Here is a 20,107-nt window from a genome sequence, read left to right as displayed (position 1 = left end):
AAGTGTGTTGCATCATTGTATTAAGATCTATTTCATTCTCGGATGTATAATAACAATTATTGTAAGTATTGTTATTAACATTTATTGCTGAATAACGATAATAAACTTGAATTGTAATTTGACTGTGAACGTTTTATTATTCTGTGCCATTATTAAGGTACTCATAAATTTTATTATCATTTGTAAAGAAAGTCGTTTTATTGATGATGTATAAGATCTGGGGAAAGCTGGAGGATTGTTAAGTTAGATACTAACGTCGATGTTGTGTCAGTGAGGATGCCGGGTCACTGTATGGAGATGACGTGGACCAGGACCCACCCGGCGAGCCTACCTGAACCTGAACCTGCCATCGAGGAGCAGAAAATTCTAATTTGATTAGGAGGTAGACAGGTGCTGGGAGCCTACATACCTCAGGTTCCGACTACTAACTCCCGTAGTCAGCACACCTTGCTCGTCACACACAATGCCAAGGCATTTCGGACTCATCAGCTATACTTTGTCGATGTTGTTTATAATCCTGGTTTGGACAGACAAGAATTGCTGGAAAATTCAGTTCTTCATAATTAGGCTAATTATCATTGTTTCTGGATGAGAAGAAGAGTGTATCTGCACTTCAGTATTTAATCTGGAAAAACTTGATTCTGACGGCAAAAGCACCTTAATATATATTCTTCTGAAAGGCTGATGAGATTTAGTCTCAGTGATCTGTTTCTTAAATTTGATATATGTTAAGTGTGGACTTGTAGTTTGGCATAAAATGTCCTCATGTGTGAATATGGTTATAGTTTTTGGAGACAAGCCAAGTGTGATTATGGGCAACGTCTGTTGAGTCGGTCCCTCCGTGATTGTAAACAATGTCTGTGTAGACTCTCCAGGGAGAGTCGGGAATTAACCTCTGTAGGTACACCACAGTAAATGATGCTCAGCCTCTGTAGGTACACCACAGTAAACGATGCTCAGCCTCTGTAGGTACACCACAGTAAATGATGCTCAGCCTCTGTAGGTACACCACAGTAAATGATGCTCAGCCTCTGTAGGTACACCACAGTAAATGATACTCAGCCTCTGTAGGTACACCACACTAAATGATGCTCAGCCTCTGTAGGTACACCACAGTAAATGATGCTCAGCCTCTGTAGGTACACCACAGTAAATGATGCTCAGCCTCTGTAGGTACACCACAGTAAATGATGCTCAGCCTCTGTAGGTACACCACAGTAAATGATGCTCAGCCTCTGTAGGTACACCACAGTAAATGATGCTCAGCCTCTGTAGGTACACCACAGTAAATGATGCTCAGCCTCTGTAGGTACACCACAGTAAATGATGCTCAGCCTCTGTAGGTACACCACAGTAAATGATGCTCAGCCTCTGTAGGTACACCACAGTGAAGGATGCTCAGCCTCTGTAGGTACACCACAGTAAAGGATACTCAGCCTCTGTAGGTACACCATAGTAAAGGATACTCAGCCTCTGTAGGTACACCACAATAAAGGATACTCAGCCTCTGTAGGTACACCACAGTAAAGGATACTCAGCCTCTGTAGGTACACTACAGTGAAGGATGCTCAGCCTCTGTAGGTACACCACAGTAAAGGATACTCAGCCTCTGTAGGTACACTACAGTGAAGGATGCTCAGCCTCTGTAGGTACACCACAGTAAAGGATACTCAGCCTCTGTAGGTACACCACAACGGAGAATGCTCAGCAATTTACGAATATAAATATCAGCATAATTATGTCCACAGTTATACTGATTATGGTATGCATTTCACATTGTGATATATGATTACATACCTTACCTGGAGTATACCTGGAGGGTGTTCCGGGGGTCAACACCCCCTCGGCACGGTTCATGACCTAGCCTTGCGGTGGATCAGGGCCTGATGAACCAGGCTGTTACTGCTGGCCGTACGCAAACCGACGTACGAACCACAGCCATGCTGGTCAAGTACTGACTCCAGGTGTCTGTCCAGCAGCTTACTCTTGAAGACAGCCAGGAGTCTATTGGTAATTCCCCTTATGCATGCTGAGAGGCAGTTGAACAGTCTTGGCCCCCTGACACTTATTGAATCACAGAGGGAATGACTTATCATTTGAAATGGGAAAGCTAAGCTTACTTAAGATAGTATTCCCTGTAATATAATTGCTTTCAAAACACGTTGTGATACTGTAGTATCAGGATGGTTATATCTTGTTATTTAATTCCCTTTCAGCATATTCTGAAAAAAAATGATATCCAGTGACTGAACTTAGTGGTCCTGGTTAGAGGGTGGAAGTTAGAAATATTATTATCACCGCCAATAACGCAGGAAGTTACCAAGACGGATGGAAAACTTTATTCTCCGGTACCTTGACGATACAGCTAACGACTAACGACCGACATGATAATGAGTGATCCTCAAGCACTGTACAGTTGTACTTTCTGAACAGACAAAAACGACCTTAAATTTTTCAATTAGAAGATTGCTGCACAAAATAATAGATTTGATATTTTGTGTACTGTAAGTGGAATTTATAAAGGCAATAATTATAGCAATGACCATGATACAGAAGCCACATCAGCTTGAAGCACGAATGGAAAATTAGACTGGCAATAAATTGTGACTGGAAACATGAATTAACCACAAAAACACATAGTTGATATCATCATACACCACACAACACTGGTTACTACACTCTGCACAACACTGGTTACTATACTCTGCACAACACTGGTTACTACACTCTGCACAACACTGGTTACTGCACTCTGCACAACACTGGTTACTACACTCTGCACAACACTGGTTACTACACTCTGCACAACACTGGTTACTACACTCTGCACAACACTGGTTACTACACTCTGCACAACACTGGTTACTACACTCTGCACAACACTGGTTACTACACTCTGCACAACACTGGTTAATACACTCTGCACAACACTGGTTACTATACTCTGCACAACACTGGTTACTGCACTCTGCACAACACTGGTTACTTCACTCTGCACAACACTGGTTACTACACTCTGCACAACACTGGTTACTACACTCTGCACAACACTGGTTACTACACTCTGCACAACACTGGTTACTACACTCTGCACAACACTGGTTACTACACTCTGCATAACACTGGTTACTACACTCTGCATAACACTGGTTACTATACTCTGCACAACACTGGTTACTATACTCTGCACAACACTGGTTACTACACTCTGCATAACACTGGTTACTACACTCTGCACAACACTGGTTACTACACTCTGCACAACACTGGTTACTATACTCTGCACAACACTGGTTACGACACTCTGCACAACTCTGGTTACTACACTCTGCACAACACTGGTTACTACACTCTGCGCAACACTGGTTACTACAGTCTGCATAACACTGGTTACTACACTCTGCACAACACTGGTTACTGCACTCTGCACAATACTGGTTACTACACTCTGCACAACACTGGTTACTACACTCTGCACAACACTGGTTACTGCACTCTACACAACGCTGGTTACTACACTCTGCACAACACTGGTTACTACACTCTGCACAACACTGGTTACTGCACTCTACACAACGCTGGTTACTACACTCTACACAACACTGGTTACTACACTCTTCACAACACTGGTTACTACACTCTACACAACGCTGGTTACTATGCACAGCAATGGTTACTACACTCTGCACAACACTGGTTACTACACTCTGCACAACACTGGTTACTACACTGCACAGCACTGGTTACTACACTCTACACAACACTGGTTACTACACTCTTCACAACACTGGTTACTACACTCTACACAACGCTGGTTACTATGCACAGCAATGGTTACTACACTCTGCACAACACTGGTTACTACACTCTGCACAACACTGGTTACTACACTGCACAGCACTGGTTACTACACTCTACACAACACTGGTTACTACACTCTTCACAACGCTGGTTACTGCACTCTGCACAACAATGGTTACTACACTCTGCACAACACTGGTTACTACACTCTGCACAACACTGGTTACTACACTCTTCACAACGCTGGTTACTGCACTCTGCTCAACACTGGTTACTGCCCTCTGCACAACAATGGTTACTACACTCTGCACAGCACTGGTTACTACACTCTACACAACACTGGTTACTACACTCTTCACAACGCTGGTTACTGCACTCTGCACAACACTGGTTACTACACTCTGCACAACACTGGTTACTACACTCTGCATAACACTGGTTACTACACTCTGCATAACACTGGTTACTATACTCTGCACAACACTGGTTACTATACTCTGCACAACACTGGTTACTACACTCTGCATAACACTGGTTACTACACTCTGCACAACACTGGTTACTACACTCTGCACAACACTGGTTACTACAGTCTGCACAACACTGGTTACGACACTCTGCACAACTCTGGTTACTACACTCTGCACAACACTGGTTACTACACTCTGCGCAACACTGGTTACTACAGTCTGCATAACACTGGTTACTACACTCTGCACAACACTGGTTACTGCACTCTGCACAATACTGGTTACTACACTCTGCACAACACTGGTTACTACACTCTGCACAACACTGGTTACTGCACTCTACACAACGCTGGTTACTACACTCTGCACAACACTGGTTACTACACTCTGCACAACACTGGTTACTGCACTCTACACAACGCTGGTTACTACACTCTACACAACACTGGTTACTACACTCTTCACAACACTGGTTACTACACTCTGCACAACACTGGTTACTACACTCTGCACAACACTGGTTACTACAGTCTGCACAACACTGGTTACGACACTCTGCACAACTCTGGTTACTACACTCTGCACAACACTGGTTACTACACTCTGCGCAACACTGGTTACTACAGTCTGCATAACACTGGTTACTACACTCTGCACAACACTGGTTACTGCACTCTGCACAATACTGGTTACTACACTCTGCACAACACTGGTTACTACACTCTGCACAACACTGGTTACTGCACTCTACACAACGCTGGTTACTACACTCTGCACAACACTGGTTACTACACTCTGCACAACACTGGTTACTGCACTCTACACAACGCTGGTTACTACACTCTACACAACACTGGTTACTACACTCTTCACAACACTGGTTACTACACTCTACACAACGCTGGTTACTATGCACAGCAATGGTTACTACACTCTGCACAACACTGGTTACTACACTCTGCACAACACTGGTTACTACACTGCACAGCACTGGTTACTACACTCTACACAACACTGGTTACTACACTCTTCACAACACTGGTTACTACACTCTACACAACGCTGGTTACTATGCACAGCAGTGGTTACTACACTCTGCACAACACTGGTTACTACACTCTGCACAACACTGGTTACTACACTGCACAGCACTGGTTACTACACTCTACACAACACTGGTTACTACACTCTTCACAACGCTGGTTACTGCACTCTGCACAACAATGGTTACTACACTCTGCACAACACTGGTTACTACACTCTGCACAACACTGGTTACTACACTCTTCACAACGCTGGTTACTGCACTCTGCTCAACACTGGTTACTGCCCTCTGCACAACAATGGTTACTACACTCTGCACAGCACTGGTTACTACACTCTACACAACACTGGTTACTACACTCTTCACAACGCTGGTTACTGCACTCTGCACAACACTGGTTACTACACTCTGCACAACACTGGTTACTACACTCTGCATAACACTGGTTACTACACTCTGCATAACACTGGTTACTATACTCTGCACAACACTGGTTACTATACTCTGCACAACACTGGTTACTACACTCTGCATAACACTGGTTACTACACTCTGCACAACACTGGTTACTACACTCTGCACAACACTGGTTACTACAGTCTGCACAACACTGGTTACGACACTCTGCACAACTCTGGTTACTACACTCTGCACAACACTGGTTACTACACTCTGCGCAACACTGGTTACTACAGTCTGCATAACACTGGTTACTACACTCTGCACAACACTGGTTACTGCACTCTGCACAATACTGGTTACTACACTCTGCACAACACTGGTTACTACACTCTGCACAACACTGGTTACTGCACTCTACACAACGCTGGTTACTACACTCTGCACAACACTGGTTACTACACTCTGCACAACACTGGTTACTGCACTCTACACAACGCTGGTTACTACACTCTACACAACACTGGTTACTACACTCTTCACAACACTGGTTACTACACTCTACACAACGCTGGTTACTATGCACAGCAATGGTTACTACACTCTGCACAACACTGGTTACTACACTCTGCACAACACTGGTTACTACACTGCACAGCACTGGTTACTACACTCTACACAACACTGGTTACTACACTCTTCACAACACTGGTTACTACACTCTACACAACGCTGGTTACTATGCACAGCAATGGTTACTACACTCTGCACAACACTGGTTACTACACTCTGCACAACACTGGTTACTACACTGCACAGCACTGGTTACTACACTCTACACAACACTGGTTACTACACTCTTCACAACGCTGGTTACTGCACTCTGCACAACAATGGTTACTACACTCTGCACAACACTGGTTACTACACTCTGCACAACACTGGTTACTACACTCTTCACAACGCTGGTTACTGCACTCTGCTCAACACTGGTTACTGCCCTCTGCACAACAATGGTTACTACACTCTGCACAGCACTGGTTACTACACTCTACACAACACTGGTTACTACACTCTTCACAACGCTGGTTACAGCACTCTGCTCAACACTGGTTACTGCCCTCTGCACAACAATGGTTACTACACTCTGCACAACGCTGGTTACTACACTCTGCATAACACTGGTTACTACATTCTGCACAACACTGGTTACTGTACTCTGCACAACACTGGTTACTTCACTCTGCACAACACTGGTTACTGTACTCTGCACAACAATGGTTACTGCACTCTGCACAACACTGGTTACTACAGTCTGCATAACACTGGCTACTACACTCTGCACAACACTGGTTACTACACTCTGCACAACACTGGTTACTACACTCTTCACAACACTGGTTACTACACTCTACACAACGCTGGTTACTATACACAGCAATGGTTACTACACTCTGCACAACACTGGTTACTACACTGCACAGCACTGGTTACTACACTCTACACAACACTGGTTACTACACTCTTCACAACACTGGTTACTACACTCTGCACAACACTGGTTACTACGCTCACCACAACACTGGTTACTACACTCACAACACTTGCTAGTACACTCACCACAGCACTGGTTACTACACTCACCACAACACTGGTTACTACACTCACCACAACACTGGTTACTACACTCACCACAACACTGGTTACTACACTCACAACACTTGCTACTACACTCATCACATCACTGGTTACTATACTCACCACAACACTGGTTACTACACTCACCACAACACTGGTTGCTACAGTCACAACACTTGCTACTACACTCACCACAGCACTGGTTACTACACTCACCACAACACTGGTTACTACACTCACCACAACACTGGTTGCTACACTCACCACAACACTGGCTACTACACTCACCACAACACTTGCTACTACACTCACCACAGCACTGGTTACTACACTCACCACAACACTGGTTACTACACTCACCACAACACTGGCTGCTACACTCACCACAACACTGGTAGCTACACTCACCACAACACTGGTTACTACACTCACCACAACACTGGTTACTACACTCACCACAACACTGGTTACTACACTCACCACAACACTGGTTGCTACACTCACCACAACACTGGCTACTACACTCACCACAACACTGGTTACTACACTCACCACAACACTGGTTATTACACTCACCACAACACTGGTTACTACACTAACCACAACACTGGTTACTACACTCACCACAACACTGGTTACTACACTCACAACACTTGCTACTACACTCACCACAGCACTGGTTACTACACTCACCACAACACTGGTTACTACACTCACCACAACACTGGTTGCTACACTCACCACAACACTGGCTACTACACTCACCACAAGATTCACTACACTTGCCGGCCGAGTGGGTTGAAAGGTAATCATCTCCGAACTTGTAGCCTGGACCTCCAACACTACCTTGGTCACCGTTATATTCCACGAAGGCAGCGTCACTGTACGGGTCACTGTGGGAGAAAGATGTAGAGTTAGTGTCACTGTGGGATGGCTTAGTTTTAAGTTTTGTAAAGAAGTTAGTGTGTGTATGGGAGGGGAATTATTATTTTTTTGAAGTGGATGGGAGTGAGTATGGATGAGGGAGGGGTTGTTAGCATGGGTGTTGGTGGGAGAACTAGTTTGGGTGGAAGGGAGAGTAAGTGTAAGTGATAGAGTTTGTACTGGTGGGAGGGGCAGTTAGTGGACTGGTGCGAGGGTGTTACTGTTGATTAATGTAGGGAAATGTACTATGGATGGGAACGGGAGTTAGTGAGAGAGCGAGAAAATTAGTGTGCGAGGGAGGGGGAGGTTAGTGATGGACGGAGTTAGAGTCGGTGTGCCAAAGCCATAGTGTGGGAGAGAGAGAGAAGGAGTTTGTTTGACAGGCGGATTTGTTTATTGTTAAGAGAAAGCTTATTTCACCTAACTCACTCTCTCATTCCTGTTCTCTACTAATTCCCACACGAGGCCTAGTCTCAGACCGGGCCGCTGGGGTGTTGACCCCAAAAACTCCAGGTATATCCTACTGAAGTCTTTCATCTGAGGCTCGGAATGTGATAGAGGGACATAGCTAACTTTTGTCCCCACAATATAACTATATAGGGCAGCCGCACACTGCGGATGTGCCCTCAAGAAATCATTACTGATTTACCATCCCCTATTCGTTTTTTTTTTCTCTGTCTCCCCATCCCTCCAGCCACATTCATTCCATCATTCAATCTTTCCCTCCCTTTCCTGCTTTCCACACTCGTAAACTTTCCCTCCCTTTCTCCCATCCATCATTCGCACCCCATACTCCTTTTGACACTTCAACCCCCCATTTCAAAAGATTTAATATTCCTTTCTCTCTCTCTCTCTCTCTTTCTATCTCTCCCCTCGTCTATTTGTCTGTCTATCTGTCTGTCTGTCTGTCTGACTGTCTGTCTGTCTCTCTCTCTCTCTCTCACACACATTCATCATCACTGTATCACCTCCCAATTTTTCAGTGAGTTTTTTTTCACCTTCGTATAGTTTTCACTTCTTTAACGTTTTCTTCCTCGTTTTCTTGCTGTTCTCTATACATTCTCGTATATTTGTAATTTTCCTTTTTAATTTATCGATGGTCTGTGTACCCATGTCTTTCCAGCGATGTTAGTAGAGATAAACCCGTCTTTCTACCAGTTCACTGATAAACAACCGAAGAGGCTGGGTTTGATCCTGATGAGGGTGGAGACAGTGCCTGTTTTCTTACACCCGTTGCCTCGTTTTCACCTAGCAGGAGGTAGGTACCTGGGAATTAGCCAACTGTTGTGGGTTACATCTAGGGTAAGAGGACCTCAGGATCCTAGGGGAAAATAAGCCACACTACTTGTCTTTCCTGGGTTGTAATAAGCTGCTAAATCCTCGGGTTATCTTGGGTTACTAACCCTCTGGATTATCCAAGATCTCTAACCCTTAGGGATAATAACCTCGCCTATCTTATCCACCCATCCACGGGTATATAAACCTGCAAGTTTCAGTGTTCTCTGTCTACCCATCTACATTAATACAAATCTGTACCAGTAATTGATACCAGACCCATAAACTGTCTCTACCATTTTATCACACTGTCTATCGAAATACGAATTAAATTCTTTCTCAACTATCTATTTATGTATTTTTCTCTGAAACTGTCTATCCACGTACCTTTATAACTGTCAGTCATATGAGAACATAAGAAAGAAGGAGCGCTGTAGCAGGCCTACTGGCCCATGCTAGGCAGCTCAAAGTCACCTACTGGCTTAAGTTACTCAGGTTCAAGTCACATCCACTTAAGAAGGAAGGAGTACTGCATCAGATCCATTAGCACAAGCTAGTCAGGTCCAACTCACCCACTCACACCAACTCATGTATTTATCTAACCTATTTTTAAAACTACTTAACGTTTTAGCTTCACTGACGCTGCTCGGGAGTTTGTTCCACTCATCCACAACTCTATTACCAAACCAGTGTTTTCCTATATCCTTTGTGAATCTATTTTTTTTCGGCTTGAAACCATTGCTGCGATTCCTGTCTTGATTATATATTTTTAACATGTTATTTACATCCCCTTTTCCAATTCCTGTTTCCCATTTATACACCTCAGTCACACTGTCTAACAGGCTACTGTCCCGTCTCTCGTACTGTCCATCCCCTTCCCGCATATTTTTGTTCTTCTTTTTTTTGGGGGGTCTCCAAGTGGATTTCACAGTAAATGAATATGGTTCATTTCGTAACCATGTACTTTTTTTTAATGAACTTCTATATTCGTATCAATCTATTTCTTATCTATTTATATTTCACTATATATCTTTGTTTGTTCTTGTTTAAACTTATCTAATTGTGCTTCTGGATTTCTTGGTAACTTTCTCGAACGTATTTGTACCCGTGTGTACTTACCTGCTTCTATATACCTATTTGCACTTGCCTATTTTTAAAGTTGCCAATTTGTATTCATGTATCTGAGTGGAGTAATTTGCTCTTACTTTTCAGTAATTTCTTCTTTCTCACTTTAGCAATGAGGTTGTAATTTCTCACTTTCACTTGACTGGTTTAATTCTTCTTTAAACTTTCAGAATCTATGATGTTCGGTTTTGAAGCGCCTTACATCTTTCTGGTTCCTTTTTGTATCTCGTTTCCCTCTGTGTTTCGTGATTTTGTTACCTCTCTTGTCAGTCTGCCTCTTCCTACCTTATCTTCTACGTCATGACCACATCCCCTCAGATGTTTCTTTTATGGTTGATTGTTTTATTCTCCTGTTTTTTCTACTCTAGGACATATAAGTAACACACTGCAGCAGTGTCTGTCATCCACAACAATAGTGTCTGTCATCCACAACACCAGTGTCTGTCATTCACAACACCAGTGTCTGTCATTCACAACACCAGTGTCCGTCATTCACAACATCAGTGTCTGTCATCCACAACACCAGTGTCTGTCATCCACAACACCAGTGTCTGTCATTCACAACACCAGTGTCTGTCATTCACAACACCAGTGTCTGCCATCCACAACACCAGTGTCTGCCATCCACAACACCAGGGTCTGTCATTCATAACACCAGTGACTGTCATTCACAACACCAGTGTCTGCCATCCACAACACCAGTGTCTGTCATTCACAACACCAGTGACTGCCATTCATAACACCAGTGTCTGCCATCCATAACACCAGTGTCTGTCATCCACAACACCAGTGTCTGTCATTCACAACACCAGTGTCTGCCATCCACAACACCAGTGTCTGTCATTCATAACACCAGTGTCTGTCATCCACAACACACAGTGTCTGTCATCACAACACCAGTCTGTCACCAGTGTCTGCCATCCACAACACCAGTGTCTGTCATTCATAACACCAGTGTCTGTCATCCACAACACCAGTGTCTGTCATCCACAACACCAGTGTCTGTCATTCACAACACCAGTGTCTACCATCCACAACACCAGTGTCTGTCATCCACAACACCAGTGTCTGTCATTCACAACACCAGTGTCTACCATCCACAACACCAGTGTCTGTCATTCACAACACCAGTGTCTGTCATTCACAACACCAGTGTCTGCCATCCACAACACCAGTGTCTGTCATTCATAACACCAGTGTCTGTCATCCACAACACCAGTGTCTGTCATTCACAACACCAGTGTCTGTCATTCACAACACCAGTGTCTGTCATTCACAACACCAGTGTCTGTCATTCACAACACCAGTGTCTGTCATTCACAACACCAGCGTCTGTCATTCACAACACCAGCGTCTGTCATTCACAACACCAGTGTCTGTCATTCACAACACCAGTGTCTGTCATTCACAACACCAGTGTCTGTCATCCACAACACCAGTGTCTGTCATCCACAACACGAGTGCATGTCAACCACAATACCAGTGTCTGTCATTCACAACAGTGTCTGTCATTCACAACACCAGTGTCTGTCATCCACAACACCAGTGTCTGTCATTCACAACACCAGTGTCTGTCATTCACAACACAAGTGTCTGTCATCCACAACACCAGTGTCTCTCATTCACAACACAAGTGTCTGCCATCCATAACACCATTGTCTGTCATCCACAACACAAGTGTCTGTCATCCACAACACAAGTGTCTGTCATCCACAACACAAGTGTCTGCCATCCACAACACAAGTGTCTGTCATCCACAACACCAGTGTCTGTCATCCACAACACAAGTGTCTGTCATCCACAACACAAGTGTCTGTCATCCACAACACAAGTGTCTGTCATCCACAACACAAGTGTCTGTCATCCACAACACAAGTGTCTGTCATCCACAACACAAGTGTCTGTCAACCACAACACAAGTGTCTGCCATCTACAACACAAGTGTCTGTCATCCACAACACAAGTGTCTGCCATCCACAACACAAGTGTCTGCCATCCACAACACAAGTGTCTGTCATCCACAACACAAGTGTCTGTCATCCACAACACAAGTGTCTGTCATCCACAACACAAGTGTCTGTCATCCACAACACAAGTGTCTGTCATCCACAACACAAGTGTCTGTCATCCACAACACAAGTGTCTGTCATCCACAACACAAGTGTCTGTCATCCACAACACAAGTGTCTGCCATCCACAACACAAGTGTCTGCCATCCACAACACCAGTGTCTGTCATCCACAACACAAGTGTCTGTCATCCACAACACAAGTGTCTGTCATCCACAACACAAGTGTCTGTCATCCACAACACAAGTGTCTGTCATCCACAACACCAGTGTCTGTCATCCACAACACAAGTGTCTGTCATCCACAACACAAGTGTCTGTCATCCACAACACAAGTGTCTGTCATCCACAACACAAGTGTCTGCCATCCACAACACAAGTGTCTGTCATCCACAACACAAGTGTCTGTCATCCACAACACAAGTGTCTGCCATCCACAACACAAGTGTCTGTCATCCACAACACAAGTGTCTGCCATCCACAACACAAGTGTCTGTCATCCACAACACAAGTGTCTGTCATCCACAACACAAGTGTCTGTCATCCACAACACAAGTGTCCGTCATCCACAACACCAGTGTCTGCCATCCACAACACAAGTGTCTGTCATCCACAACACAAGTGTCTGCCATCTACAACACAAGTGTCTGTCATCCACAACACAAGTGTCTGCCATCCACAACACAAGTGTCTGTCATCCACAACACCAGTGTCTGCCATCCACAACACAAGTGTCTGTCATCCACATCACCTGGAAAAAATATCAAACGAAACATGATAGCACTTTTGTTAAGTAAATGCTTCTTGTCATTTCTTAATTACCACAACAACATAGCAGCGTTATTCTGGGACAAAACTGACCTAATTTTCCCGAATTGCATGCAGAACAACCGACTTTCCTTATAGTAGTATATCACTGATGTCAGCTAAGCCTGTTTACTTTGTACATGTACTTGTAGAAATAAAAATTGTAATGCTTCTACTACTACTACTACTACTACTACTACTACTACTACTACTACTACTACTACTACTAATAATAATAATAATAATAATAATAATAATAATAATAATAATAATAATTATTATTATTATTATTATTATTATTATTATTATTATTATTATTATTATTATAACTTCAGCAGTATCAGCAACAACATCAGCAACTTCATCAACATCACCAACATCAACAACAACACTAACTCCAACGCCAGCACCAACTACAACAACAACAGCTGAAACAACAGCAGCACCAACAACTGCAACAACAGCAGCACCAACAACTAGAGTAACAATAACACAATGCAAGGGAGGTGAAAAGATCTGTCAGTGTAAAGGAAGTGGCAGGAACCAGGATGAAAGAAGCTGAAATATACGCTACACATAGATTTCGTATAATAGACAACAGAGCAATTAGACTGCAGGCTTTGTTAGCGGCCGGGAGACACAGGTCGACCATCTCCAGCATATCTTTGTAAGAGAGAGCACGCACACACATGCACATACACACACACGCGTACGCACGCACACACACACACACACACACACACACACACACACACACACACACACACACACACACACACACACACACACACACACACATATATATACACACGGTGGGTGCAGACGTGGGTGCACAAGGCTCCGAGAACCTTCGTGTTTTTGAGGCGTGCAATAACCGCAATAACAGTAATCAGTGGTAGTGCTATAACAGTAATCAGTGGTAGTGACAAAGTCAGTGAACAAACCTACGAGTGATAACTATAGTTATTAGTTGAAAAAAATTCGAGAGGAAACCTGAATTCAGTATTTTTTTTTAAAGTGCCAAACCGTTGTGGATCTACTAGGCACTGTTGCCACACAGATACAAACATAAAAAGATCAAAGTGAGTGTGGAAACGGGTGATCAAGAATTACCAGCGTTTGGGTAACAAGTGAAATGTGGGGCACCGTAATGTGAGAGTGAAAAAGTTAATAAGCAAAAGGAGAAAGAAAAAATAAAATATACAACAAGGGAAGGTGGCAGTAGGCCTGCTGAAGCAGTGACGTCACAACAGTTTGTATGCCATTATACATATAAAGTGTAACACCGAATGTAAAGTGTATTCTGTAATAAGTGAAAAGTGAAATCACTTGAGGAACGCGGGATGCATGAGCATATATGGTTATAAACATCACGGGTGAAAGAGTTACAAAATAGTGATAGAAGGCCTATGCACGACGACTACGTCATCAGCTTCTGGCAACTTGTCATCACACCGCTGTCAGCGCAAGTATTCACCTGTTGAGGTTGCATTTTGCAAGGTTGAGTTCTGGTCCTGCATCACTGTTAGATACTGGTCACTCACTCCTTCAAGCCATTACCAGAATTAGAGTAGAAATAGCATAGACGAGAGTGCAAGGAGTAAAGCGGTAGTGAGGGATAACGTCAGACACTTAAGCTGAGACAAGCTAAATTTTACAGCCTAGCTACTTTCTGAATTTTAGAAGTAGAATCGATAAGTGTTACAAGTATTGGTAAGCTTAGAATTACTGGTATCTACCGGTATTTATTAGCAGTATGAATATTTAGAAGTGGGGGCACACACACACACACACACACACACACACACACACACACACACACACACACACACACACACACACACACACACACACAAACACACACACACACACACATACACACACACATACACACACACACACACACACACACACACACACACACACACACACACACACACACACACACACACACATACACACACACGCACATACACATACACACAGACATACACACACATACACACACACACACATACACACACACATACACACAGACACACATACACACAGACACACACACACCCATACACACACATACATACATACACACACACACGCACACACACAGCAGTAAGACAAGAGAGAGAGGGGTGGGTGGATTGCATTTTCTTGGACTGCAAGAAGGCGTTTGACACAGTTCCACACAAGAGATTGGTGCAAAAACTGGAGGACCAAGCAGGGATAACAGGGAAGGCACTACAATGGATCAGGGAATACTTGTCAGGAAGACAGCAGCGAGTCATGGTACGTGGCGAGGTGTCAGAGTGGGCACCTGTGACCAGCGGGGTCCCGCAGGGGTCAGTCCTAGGACCAGTGCTGTTTCTGGTATTTGTGAACGACATGACGGAAGGAATAGACTCTGAGGTGTCCCTGTTTGCAGATGACGTGAAGTTGATGAGAAGAATTCACTCGATCGAAGACCAGGCAGAACTACAAAGGGATCTGGACAGGCTGCAGACCTGGTCCAGCAATTGGCTCCTGGAGTTCAATCCCACCAAGTGCAAAGTCATGAAGATTGGGGAAGGGCAAAGAAGGCCGCAGACGGAGTACAGTCTAGGGGGTCAGAGACTGCAAACCCCACTCAAGGAAAAAGATCTTGGGGTGAGTATAACACCAGGCACATCTCCTGAAGCGCACATCAACCAAATAACTGCTGCAGCATATGGGCGCCTAGCAAACCTCAGAACAGCATTCCGACATCTTAATAAGGAATCATTCAGGACCCTGTACACCGTGTACGTTAGGCCCATATTGGAGTATGCGGCACCAGTTTGGAACCCACACCTAGCCAAGCACGTGAAGAAACTAGAGAAAGTGCAAAGGTTTGCAACAACACTAGTCCCAGAGCTAAGAGGTATGTCCTACGAGGAGAGGTTAAGGGAAATCAACCTGACGACACTGGAGGACAGGAGAGATAGGGGGGACATGATAACGACATACAAAATACTGAGAGGAATTGACAAGGTGGACAAAGACAGGATGTTCCAGAGATTGGACACAGTAACAAGGGGACACAGTTGGAAGCTGAAGACACAGATGAATCACAGGGATGTTAGGAAGTATTTCTTCAGCCACAGAGTAGTCAGTAAGTGGAATAGTTTGGGAAGCGATGTAGTGGAGGCAGGATCCATACATAGCTTTAAGCAGAGGTATGATAAAGCTCACGGCTCAGGGAGAGTGACCTAGTAGCGATCAGTGAAGAGGAGGGGCCAGGAGCTCGGACTCGACCCCCGGAACCTCAACTAGGTGAGTACAACTAGGTGAGTACACATACACACACACACACACACACACACACACACACACACACACACACACACACACACACACACACACACACACACACACACACACACACACACACACACACATACTGCAAGAAGGCGTTTGACACAGTTCCACACAAGAGATTGGTGAAAAAACTGGAGGACCAAGCAGGGATAACAGGGAAAGCACTACAATGGATCAGGGAATACTTGTCAGGAAGACAGCAGCGAGTCATGGTACGTGGCGAGGTGTCAGAGTGGGCACCTGTGACCAGCGGGGTCCCACAGGGGTCAGTCCTAGGACCAGTGCTGTTTCTGGTATTTGTGAACGACATGACGGAAGGAATAGACTCTGAGGTGTCCCTGTTTGCAGATGACGTGAAGTTGATGAGAAGAATTCACTCGATCGAAGATCAGGCAGAACTACAAAAGGATCTGGACAGGCTGCAGACCTGGTCCAGCAATTGGCTCCTGGAGTTCAATCTTACCAAGTGCAAAGTCATGAAGATTGGGGAAGGGCAAGGAAGACCGCAGACAGAGTACAGTCTAGGAGGCCAGAGACTACAAACCTCACTCAAGGAAAAAGATCTTGGGGTGAGTATAACACCAGGCACATCTCCTGAAGCGCACATCAAACAAATAACTGCTGCAGCATATGGGCGCCTAGCAAACCTCAGAACAGCATTCCGACATCTTAATAAGGAATCGTTCAGGACCCTGTACACCGTGTACGTTAGGCCCATATTGGAGTATGCGGCACCAGTTTGGAACCCACACCTAGCCAAGCACGTAAAGAAACTAGAGAAAGTGCAAAGGTTTGCAACAAGACTAGTCCCAGAGCTAAGAGGTATGTCCTATGAGGAGAGGTTAAGGGAAATCAACCTGACGACACTGGAGGACAGGAGAGATAGGGGGGACATGATAACGACATACAAAATACTGAGAGGAATTGACAAGGTGGACAAAGACAGGATGTTCCAGAGATTGGACACAGTAACAAGGGGACACAGTTGGAAGTTGAAGACACAGATGAATCACAGGGATGTTAGGAAGTATTTCTTCAGCCACAGAGTAGTCAGTAAGTGGAATAGTTTGGGAAGCGATGTAGTGGAGGCAGGATCCATACATAGCTTTAAGCAGAGGTATGATAAAGCTCACGATTCAGGGAGAGTGACCTAGTAGCGATCAGTGAAGAGGCGGGGCCAGGAGCTCGGACTCGACCTCCGCAACCTCAACTAGGTGAGTACACACACACACACACACACACACGGGAAGGAACTAAAACACATCAGAGGATGCAATGGGAGTCACAGTGGGAGGTGGAAAGGGAGAGATCAGTGTTTGTCTATGGGCTAGACGAAGCTAAAGGGGAAACTTATGATGAAAGAAAGTAGGAGGAGAAAAAAGCGATTTAAGGTATCATGAAGGTGATAGGCGAGGGGGACATGACCCAGGTGGCAAATTTTCGGAGAATCGGGTGGTTCACAAAGAAAAGGAATCGGCCTCTCAAAGTAATTTTCAAGGCAGAATCAACCCGAACCATGATCTTGCAGGAGAAAGCACGGCTGAGAGGCAAGCAGGAGTTCATGAGTGTGTACCTCGATCGAGACAGAACACAGGACGAAAGAAAGATGATGAAAGAGAGAGTTCAAAAACAAAAGGAGAAATGGGAAGAAATGAAAAAGGAGAGCAGAAAAACCCAGGATCAAATGGAAGGACACGCACACCCCCCAGAAACACCTGCAGAAGGACTCCAGCCACGACACCCCCAAGGCAACTGAACAATCCAAACCAACCATCACACACCGATCCCTCTGTTCCCACCCCCCGCACCACAGTTACAGTATTAGAACAGAAGTTGAAGGTTTGGTACACAAATGCAGATGGATTAACGAATAAACATGAGGAATGGCAAGAAAGAATCAATGAGAAGTCCCCAGACATCATAGCAGTTACAGAAACGAAACTCACGGAGACAATAACAGATGCAATCTTCCCACCAGGATACCAGATCATGAGGAAAGATACAAGGGGCAGAGAGGGAGGTGGGGTTGCTCTGCTCGTAAAAAACCGATGGAAATTCGAGAAAATGGAAGGCATATATGAGACGGGAGAAAGAGGCTACATAGAAGGTACACTTCAGTCTGGGGAACACAAGGTGGTCATTGCAGTGATGTATAATCCACCACAGAACTGCAGGAAGCCAAGAGAGGAATATGAAGAGAGCAACAGAGCAATGGTGGACACACTTGCTGAGATGGCAAGAAGAGCTCACTCCAGCAGAGCAAAGTTGCTGGTTATGGGGGATTTCAACCACAAGGAGATTGACTGGGAAAACCTGGAGCCACATGGGGGTCCCGAAACATGGAGAGCCAAGATGTTGGACGTGGTGCTGGAAAACCTAATGCACCAACATGTTAAGGACACTACCAGAGTGAGAGGGGAGGATGAACCAGCAAGATTGGACCTTGTGTTCACCCTGGGCAGCTCAGACATTGAGAACACCAAGTATGAGAGTCCCCTAGGAGCTAGCGACCACGTGGTTCTGTGCTTCGAATACATAGTAGAGCTGCAAGTGGAGAGAGTAACAGGAGTTGAATGGAAAAAGCCTGACTATAAAAGAGGGGACTACATAGGGTTGAAGAACTTCCTGCGGGAGGTCCAGTGGGACAGAGAACTGGCAGGAAAGCCAGTAAACGATATGATGGAATATGTAACAACAAAATGCAAGGAGGCAGTGGAAAGGTTTATTCCCAATGGCAACAGAAACAACGGGAAGACCAGAACGAGCCCCTGCTTTACCCGACGGTGTAAGGAGGCAAAAACAAAGTGCAATAGAGAATGGAAAAAGTACAGAAGGCAGAGAACACACGAAAATAGGAAGATCAGTCGCAGAGCCAGGAACGAGTACGCACAGGTAAGGAGGGAGGCCCAGCGACAGTATGAAAATGACATAGCATCGAGAATCAAGACTGACCCGAAACTGTTGTATAGCCACATCAGGAGGAAGACAACAGTCAAAGATCAGGTGATCAGATTAAAGACAGAAGGTGGAGAACTCACAAGAAATGATCAGGAGGTATGTGAGGAGCTGAACAGGAGATTTAAGGAAGTTTTTACAGGAGAGACAGGAAGGGCTGTGGGAGCACAGTACAGAAGGGAACATCAAGAGGGAATATACCAACAAGTGTTGGATGACATACGAACAACCGAGGAGGAGGTGAAGAAGCTCCTAAGTGACCTTGAT

General features: G+C 44.7%; 1 protein-coding gene across 2 annotated transcripts in view; it reads right to left on the bottom strand.

Annotated features, from left to right (window-relative positions):
* nAChRbeta2 (nicotinic acetylcholine receptor beta2) overlaps positions 1–20,107 on the bottom strand; it is a 1,855,029-nt gene that overhangs the window by 110,108 nt on the left and 1,724,814 nt on the right. For both annotated transcript variants that reach the window (XM_070086879.1, XM_070086880.1), the window contains exon 10: positions 8,119–8,246. In XM_070086879.1, coding sequence (XP_069942980.1) covers positions 8,119–8,246 — 128 coding nt within the window. The remainder of the gene's footprint in view (positions 1–8,118; positions 8,247–20,107) is intronic.

This window comes from Cherax quadricarinatus, chromosome 20 (assembly GCF_038502225.1).
Source record: "Cherax quadricarinatus isolate ZL_2023a chromosome 20, ASM3850222v1, whole genome shotgun sequence".
Classification (NCBI taxonomy): Eukaryota; Metazoa; Arthropoda; class Malacostraca; order Decapoda; family Parastacidae; genus Cherax; species Cherax quadricarinatus.
This window is presented reverse-complemented; position numbering and strand designations above follow the sequence as displayed.